At 41.1% G+C, this 9,425-nt stretch overlaps 1 protein-coding gene across 1 annotated transcript in view; it reads right to left on the bottom strand.

The window, feature by feature from the left end:
* Positions 1–5,835, bottom strand: part of LOC124010725 (reduced folate transporter-like) — a 7,790-nt gene extending 1,955 nt beyond the window's left edge. Inside the window, exons 1-2 of the mRNA XM_046323370.1 lie at positions 5,731–5,835; positions 4,607–4,747 (exon numbers count right to left, since the gene is read on the bottom strand). Of these exons, the coding sequence (XP_046179326.1) occupies positions 4,607–4,747; positions 5,731–5,835 (246 nt within the window). The remainder of the gene's footprint in view (positions 1–4,606; positions 4,748–5,730) is intronic.
* Positions 5,836–9,425: the final 3,590 nt, after the last annotated feature.

Raw genomic sequence — 9,425 nt, 5'->3', positions numbered from 1 at the left:
AGAAGCTGATAAATGTTATGACATTACATAGTAAAAGTCACTTCAGCTCGAGGCACACAAAAGGCCACGCAGTATTTAAATATATAATGTTACAGAGTACCATAAATGGATATAACGATAAAGGACAGGAATACAATGAAAGTGACGTAGAATTAAATTTTAATAAAGTAGAGAATTTGGCAGTACTAGCGCCCTTCACACCTAGGACCAAAATATCGCTATTTTTCCGGGGATTGCTCCATCAAGAAATCATTTTTAAATTATATCTCGGCCCGACTGTCCAGGACAGTATGGGGCCTACCCTGCGAGCGTCTATGAAACCGATTGAAAGCCTGGACTTATTTATTTGACTGACCCGATTTTTATATGAACTATAATCAAAGTAAAATAGTTAAATTGTCACATGGCCATGCTCAAATTTAATTAGTATATTCTATATTATATTATTCTATATCATTTATACTTACATTTCCATTAAATTTCACTATACTTTCAACATATTTAAAAATATATTTTACTGAATTTTCGCTACCTTTTTATTAAAAGATGATTGAGTCGCTCTGGTTACTTTACGGAATTAATATCAATACAATAACAGGGGCCAGTAGTTTTCTTAATATTTTTCATCTATTTTTATAATTAAACAGACATATGCTGAAGATTGATGATGCAATCATAGATAAGATGGAGACTTTGTTATTCAAAATCCTGTTTTATATCACAGAAAAAATACCAGACTTCAATATTTTGCAACACTGTGACTCATGAGTATTTCGCACAGTGTACCATACACCTCAGGCCACGCTCATAGACGCAGTAGAATGAGGACTACTTCAAAACGCGTGGAGATGGCCCCTACACATATTGGTAATGTCTATATAGTCTGCGGTGATAATCTGTCATTGTTCAGCGGGAAACACATTTCACATGGTGTTCCTGCACAATCCACGGTGATGAGTCAGATGAAGCAAGTCTGGTACCAGTCATCGCTCAAGAGAAGTGACATCGAGATTAATGCTATGCAGCAGTTCTCTCAACTACACAGCGTGAGTTTGGTTTGCAGGCAAAGACGTTGATCAATGCCATATTGATCCATTTGGATCTAGCTGCTTAGAAACCAAATGTTAGTTTAAATCCTGGCTAAATTTCGAAAGGTGATGGATGTTTCTGTTTGATAACAGTGATTTGTATAGATGATATGATTAACAGGAATTCCTTTGAATGCACCAATACGTTACATCTCGTCGCTCATTCGATGCTGATCAGACGTCACGGAGGCATGAGCGTTGCAAAATAAATGTACATTGTTATGCCAAATCACCATCTCAAACCGCTTTATAGTTTCGTGGTATCCAGCCAAAAATAGTTTTGACATAGATTTCATTTACAGTTATACTAATATACTGAAAGATGATCGGGCCCATTACCCCAGTCAGAATGAAGAAGAAGAAAGAAGCAAGAAGAAATATTATTAAATTTAACGGAGAGCAGATTTAAAAATCCAAGTGCACTAATCAATTTTATTCGTGATGATTGCTGGAGAGAACATGATTTTTAGAGGATCTCAAATGAGTGGAAATTTACAAAGATACAGAAAAAAATAAGGTATTTCAGGTAAATAAACTGTCGTTTTCAATCTAGAGTGTTATCGCAAGATTTCTTAGAACACTTGTGAACAGACAAACAAGATTAGACCTGGCCTAAGAAGCGAAAAGATTCTTCAAAATCTAAAAGACATCAAATCTAGATTTGAGCCAATGTCTTAAGGAGTTGAACATTGAAACTTGTCAAAGTGGACAGTGTGACAAAAACAACTTTTTATATGAAAGGAATGCTTTGATTTAACTTATCTCAATACTCGCAGTTTTCAAGTGAGATCAATGACCTTGCTTATACTTCATGAAGCTTTGCTAGCCACTGGCCACCATGACATCGCCTACGTGGATCAGGGGGATTTTCTATTGAAAGTTTGTTTTGTCTATCTGAATACTGCAATTGTCTTATTCACTCGCCCAGGACAGCTTGTTTGCACAAATTAGCGTCGTCAATGAATGTTTTTTTTTTTTTTTTTTTTTTTTTTTTTTTTTTTTTTTTTTTTTTTAATGCGTTTTGATCTCCCCTGAGCTATTCACTGGGCCACACCTGCGTGTGGTGAAAGGCCTGGTAGATAGACAAACATGGGCAAGATAGAACGCAAAAATTCATACGAATTAGGTAATAGTCATCATGTTATAATTTTCTGACACTCTGAAATGAATCAAAGAATCAGTCATGAAAGGATACTCAGTGGATGATGACACCATACCCTTCTCTCAAAGGTGTCATGGAAGCAGAGATTTTCTCTCGCGCTGACAGAAGGTTCATCTCCCAAGGGCCTCTGGCTCCCGTATATATTTAGTACTCTGCATTCTCCTCCTTTCTCACACTCGAGAACGCTCCACGCAAAATAAACAATGATGACACACGTAATACTTAGGGAGACGGACGTGTACTCAATGTGGGATTGGTCTCCCATATCAGTCCTAGCTGAGAAAGTTAATTATGAGTATTACAATCAGGATGAGTGATTCACCCTGTGCCATCTGCTCAACTTCTGGCTACTCAGGAAACAAAGTTTTGTGATGTGTTCCTTCATCGACGGGGTGACCACTCCTGTTCTACTACGTAAGTCAGGTATACATTTTATATATACTCCACTTTTTGTAGTACGCGCATTATTTTTAATATACTGCAGTATACAAAAAACAGAAATAACGCTGCCTACCGTCTCACCAACATCGTAGTATCAGTCAGCCTCCGATGGTTCCTCCACCTCCTTCACCTATATGGCCAGTGTGTGTGTGTGTGTGTGTGTGTGTGTGTGTGTGTGTGTGTGTGTGTGTGTGTGTACTGTGTGTGTGCGTAGTGCGTGTGTGTGCGTGTGTGTGTGTGTGTGTGTGTGCGTGTGTGTGTGTGTGTGTGTGTGTGTGTGTGTGTGTGGTGTGTGCGGGTGTGTGTGCAAGATGCGCGGGGTGGGCTGACAGACGGTTTGTCAGTCTTCAGATCACCTTGGAAGTCCAATGCAGATTTGTTGTTTAACTCGACATCAAATAGCTGAGATATTCAAAGGAAAACAGATAATCCAATCCAAAACCGACATTTCTGGCACCAACAGTCACAGAAAAATAATGTGACATCTGGGTCATTATTCAGAAAGGCAATCGCGAGTCTCATCTGGCTCACGTGTTAATCAACAGTAATCCATCAGTTGGCGTAGGCTACAGCATCATTTTCCAGACGAGCCCACACAGACTCCTATGTTACTTCCCAGACAATTATGGGACATGGTCCCGACCTTAGCGGACGGTGAAGCCCAGACCTTGCCTTCAGAGCGGAATCCCGAGTCCTTCAGGCCGGTTACACCACCAGGGAACACTCGCATTTAAATCGTGAGGACTGTATTTTCTGACAGCAGAGTACTATCCTGAAACACAGAATATTTAATCACAATCATGTTCCTTTCACTTGGATCTGAAATATTAAACGAGCCAATCATCCAACGTTTCTATCACGTATATCAAGTTTATGCGGTGAATGAGAATTAATCCATTCGGACTCTTATCATACCTTGCACCACAGAATATCAGGATCAGTTAAACCTCGACAAACTGCGCAAAGTTTAGAGGTCTCTCCTACTATGTACTGATGGACTACGAGGACGATCTCCGTTGGGAGAAAAGGAGGATAGCCTCAAAAAAGGTCAAATTTGGCTTTTTACCTCATCATAGCAGCATGGGGCACTGTGGTTGTTATTCGCAGGATCTGCACATAGGGGTGAACTTGACCCTTGGGGGCCATCCCGCCATGGCCAGGTGATGGGCTAGAGATGTCGCCGCCAGTCCGGCGTCAGACTGAGCGCCACCTTCCGTGTGTCTGGTGCATGTCATCCAACAACATCTTGTTGAGCAAAATCACTTCTCCTCTTCGTGACCACAGACAATGCGTGAGGATTGTCTTCCACATGCATAACGCCAGTTCTGCCCAGAGGGCGGGAAATAGACTCGATAGGGATCGCTTACAATGATCAGTTAAAATATCATCCGATGTATTGATGACAGACCATCATCTCCTCAATAAATAGCCGATCCTATATCCAGCTACATATTCCAATCTCTCGGCGGGACCATGTAATTACAATATTTTTGCACCTAAACTCGTATCGTGTTTGGCGACATGTTTTTGCACTATGTTTCAGCATAAACTATTTACCTGTGACCCTGTTGAAATAACCGGGAGACCGAGTTTATATTAATCTTCCCGCGACCGAGCGAGCGCACAAGGCCAGTGATAGGTTTATGCTTTTCAATGCACGTTGAGACCCAGGTTTAGCGACTCTCCTTGTAGCACCCCAGATTGCGTAGGCTGCTGGAGGTTATGATGCCTGAATGTCGCTGCCGCACTGCATACATCAGCACCGCATCATTTATGTCATAATGTGGCAACTCCATGATAATGAAGACTCAACCGCACCGTGACTCTTCCAAACACATTTAAGCATTCTGCATATCGCCTACTCTCCAGCCGTTGTTCTCGCAGCTCTACGTAGGGGATCGTGAACAATATCTACTGCGAGCACCATTGCAGATTGGCTAATGATTTTCGTGGCTTTTTGGTTGTTGCTGTGATTGCGGATGGTCCGACGCAGGTAGTAAGTCTTCCCCGCCATGATTTGATCGCCAGTGATGACAGACGTGATTATCCCCTCAAACTGAGAGAGACATTTGAGATTTATGGAGAGAGAAGAGTGGGAGCAGGAGAAGTAGAGCGATCTGGAGCGTAGATGAGGAGAGAGATGACTAATGTAGAGAGGATAAGAAAGAATAGCGTATATATATTATATATATATATATATATATATATATATATATATATATATATATATATATATATAGAAAATATATGAGAGACGCAAATCTACTTCCTACATCTGTTATAGTTTCAACAGTTATATACACTAGCACCTTGCTATTCCCCCTCGATCATCTCCAAGGTTGGGGCTTTCACCTCGCCTTCCAACTCCGCTCGCCATCTAGGCTCGCTTCTTGAGGAGAAGATGGAAGAAACAGAATGAGAAGACCGAGTGAGCGGAAATACAAGAGAAGACAATGAAACACTCCTATATTTGCTTTAGATTTACTCGAGATGAGGAGAAATTCCCGTGGATCACCTCACGTCTTGCCTACACTGTACATGAGAAGAGATGCGGGTCGCCCTGCGGAGCCCCAGCCGTACACTGAAGTCTTACTTATTAATGGTGCTCATGATATGTGATCAATGAGTAACTTTCCTGTAATCATTATCTTCCACCGGGCCTCCTGATGGATCACAATAGTGTAGATCATATCAACCACAAGAATAGATTGTATTATGACGTTCTTCCTACATTAGTCACTTGCTGTCCATTTAAACACAGTACTTTCTAAATATTGATGGTGATAAACAGAACCCATAGAATGTTTTTCAGACATAAAATGTTAAATAACTATTTATTATTTCCGATATTTATTTGCATTCAATTTTTGAGCTCATCGCTCATATACATTTATTTTTCCTGACTTTTTGATTTCTGATCGTTTTTATCTATTTGTCGTATTCAACAACATGATGCCTTCTACTGAGCGCTGCGCCGCCTAATGTTATGATATTGGGAATGTAAAGCTTCAGTTGAGACGCAACGTTAGGCAAGGGTACTTCATAGAAGGATGAAACAGCGTTTGTACTCAGGCGCAGTGATGGCAGTGAAATCTCAGCAAACTCCCCAGTTCCAGAACTTCCACACGAAGGCCAGAACGCCATCGTGCGCCTGATCGCCAGACAGCAATGGTATTCTAGTGGTCGGTGTCACTTTGGGTCTCTACTACGTAATTTGAGACGTCAAAGCTCCCAATCATACTCGACAATTTAGTCATTTTATTAGATTTAAAGTAACATCCAGTGATCATACACATGGCGGCAATATCGACGCAATGTTGATCAAACGCGGTCGTTAAAACTATGTAGATATACAGAGATAAATGTTAACTATCGCCGGCACTAACGATGTTAGATTTAAATAAACAGAGACAAGCAATCACAGCTTTTGCGCATATCAGTTAGCAGACGAATTCTGGCTCCTCCCTCAGTTAGGGAGTGATGAGCTCAGCAAGAGTTCACAACCAATTGAAAATTGCTTTTTGCCTCCCAAAGATAATTTTGTAGATATTCAAATCTCTCTGAATTTACCCACAAACAGACCAAGTTCGCTGAGGAGTGACACCCCATCCCCAGCTGGAGGGGTGCTCTCATATTCGCCAACATGATAAAATTTTCTCCTTAGCTCCACAATGCAAAGAGGTGTAGGTTGGCGCAGCAAGAGCAGTTGCCTGCCAAAGCAGGGGTGGAGTCTGCCACAGCATAGTTAGTGAGTCAGCTTATCAAACACCAAACACGGTCTGTGTCTCACCTGGGCTGGGCAAACTAAACATATGTAAAGGGGATAAACATCACCTCCACGCACATTACGAGAAGACCATACATCTCAAAAATAGGCTACTTGTAGATTCCCGCTTTCTCATGTGTGAATATAGTCACGAACTGGGAAACACTGATCATAATCTTGATGTGGATTACCTGGACTGAAACATGGCTCTGTCTCGATGACGACAAAAAAGTCGAGGTCTCACCTCCTGGCTAAAACCACCCCCGACCACATTGGGTACGAGGTTGCTAAGATTTATTTCCATACAAAATTCTCAATTTACAAAAAAATGATACGTTTTCAGTCTTTGAGTTTCTAGTCATGAAATGGCGTGCCTACTCCAATCACTTTTATACAGCCTACGTCGTCTCTCACATGGGCATGTGTTTCACTGAAACCTCGACCTTGCAACATTGCAGATACTCTCTCTCTGTCTTGTGACTTGCACATGGGCAATATGGATATACACTGTGCTGTCTCAAGCTTTACTCTTGGTTGGGCCATGTGCATATATCTCTATGAAAAAGTTTAGGGATCGAAACCCATTCTGGCGCGTGATTCTCATGCCTACAATCCGAGTCTGCCATGTGAACCCCCAACCTCCATATTCAGGAAAGTTCACAGACTCATCTCTGAGCCATCATCGACTCAGTGGGGTTTTTGTTACAATCTTCTGGGACTCACCACTCACGTCACATGTTGGCCTAGTTTTGTCCCATGGAATAAATGCTGTGGAGTCTTAATGTTTTTTCCTCGAAATTGGACCATGCATCTTCAGGACCCCCAACATACCGGTTATAAATTCATACTCAACACAGCATTCCTTTGATGCCTTCCAGACTTTTCCTAGTTAGACAAAATTCGCACTACCTAATTGGATTCCTAATTCCAGCAACGTTCTAGATGTAGTTGTAATTTCTAAAAAACTAAAAAAATGTCTCATAAGAAACTATCAAAAACACATAGAATATTCTGCGCTCAAACTCGCCGAATGTCAGGGCGCCGCTTGGAGGATGGTATCGCAGGGCTACAAAGCTCGATCAAGGTCTGATTTTCCAACTGACCCACGTACAATGTTTTAAATTCCTTTTTGATTGTATAAAGTTGAATCGTTACACTCAAAGATGATGGGACCTTACTATATGAGCAATCATGAAACCTTTGGAGGAAGATTATGACATAGAAAAATAAATTATGACTCCCAACTCCGTGCATTCCTCCAGTCCTCCGTGCCAGATCTAGATGAGATCTCAAAGTGTTTTGGGGCACTCATATCTCTGACACAATGATGAAAAATTAATCAAGGGTTTCCAGTCCTTCAGTTAAAAATACACTCCCATTCCAACTAAAAGATGTTTCTGTGCCATTCCTCCTATGCTGAATATACAAACTAAGCTTCTTGTCCACTGGATGTGTAATAAACCACTTTAAAGTTTACAAAGCCTCTCTTGAAAAAGCCAAAATTTGACCCAGAAAATATAAAACTAATGCCTTATATCAATCTTCCATTTTCCTCTCAAAAGATTTTAGAGATAGGCTGTTACTAGCAACCACTGCCTCTCCGAAGACAAAACAATGCATGGTACTAAATGTTATTCAGTTTTGAACCCCAACTACACTACATAAAGTACTCAGAAGGTGTAAATTATTTTGATTGGTAGTTTGATCAGGCTCAGATCGCTCGCCTGACTGATGCTTTTTGATGCTCATCGATCATCACTTTGGAGAGATACCCAAATTACACCTATATACCTGGTCGACCTGTCGGTGACATCGTCACCAGACGGTTTACCCTTCGATCACAACCAAGATTTTCGGTAATTCTCATAAATTTGTTTTATATCAACCATTGTTTTCAATTAGTGTATTTTAATCTTTCCAAGATCTGAACATAATAAACTTTCACGCTATGTGATGACTAATAGAGCTGCACATTTCAATCAAACATAGAAGCACCAAAAATTTCGCTTTTAAGCATGTGTTTCAGACATAAGGAGTGGATAGGCTGCAAAACTTACTCTATTAAACTCGGACAGACGAGACGCTTGTTCTAGTCCCAAGAAACAAAGAGATCTTCTGTTGAATCTGACAATTAATCTTAATGGGTTGAACAAGCCGCCCGATAAATCTGTGAAGGACCTCGGCGTTACTTGACTCCTGATCTCTTTGAAGAACATATCAAGACCATTTCTCGACGGACAGCTTTTTCCATCCACGCAACACTGCAAAAATCAGAAACTTTTCTGTCCAAAAATGATGAGAAAAATTAATCCATGCTTTGTCACTCTAGTTAGACTACTGCAACGCCTGATCTCCAGCTACCCGATAAAGGCATCTGCCAAACTTCAGCTACACACGGCTCGCTAGAATCCTGACTAGAACTCAAAAATAATCTGATCATATTAATCGCTAGTCTCTCTACACTGGAGCCTTCTTGTCGCGCTAAAGGCTGATTTCAAAGTACTCTCATCCCATATATTATTGATGGTTTCACTCCACTCACCCTTTGATGACCCAGATCGCATATAATTATACGCATGTTATAAAACATTAAGACTTGTGTTCCTATTGTCTCTAGAATTTCTAAGGTCTGAGGCAAGGGCATTTTTGGCGGAACGGGTCTGCCTACCCACAAATGCAGGTCTCAATTCCTTGTCTTACTGAAGACCACCTTCGTCATATGATTACAATTTCGGCCTGCGAAGGCTCTTGAGCTACAAATCGCTTCTTGCCGTTTTGCCTGGGTCGTCCTCCTTCTTTCCATCATTCCTTTCGTTAACAAGATGAAGTCTGGTTTCAGATTCAGCCAGATCGTGGTCAGTTTCCCCCTCAATACACACTGCAATATAATGTGGGTCTCAGGATTACCTAAAGACCCTCCTCCTAGGTGGTGTGGGGCTTAAGTTATTCTCTCTGCTTTACTCTGTCC

This window comes from Oncorhynchus gorbuscha, linkage group LG23 (assembly GCF_021184085.1).
Source record: "Oncorhynchus gorbuscha isolate QuinsamMale2020 ecotype Even-year linkage group LG23, OgorEven_v1.0, whole genome shotgun sequence".
Classification (NCBI taxonomy): domain Eukaryota; kingdom Metazoa; phylum Chordata; class Actinopteri; order Salmoniformes; family Salmonidae; genus Oncorhynchus; species Oncorhynchus gorbuscha.
This window is presented reverse-complemented; position numbering and strand designations above follow the sequence as displayed.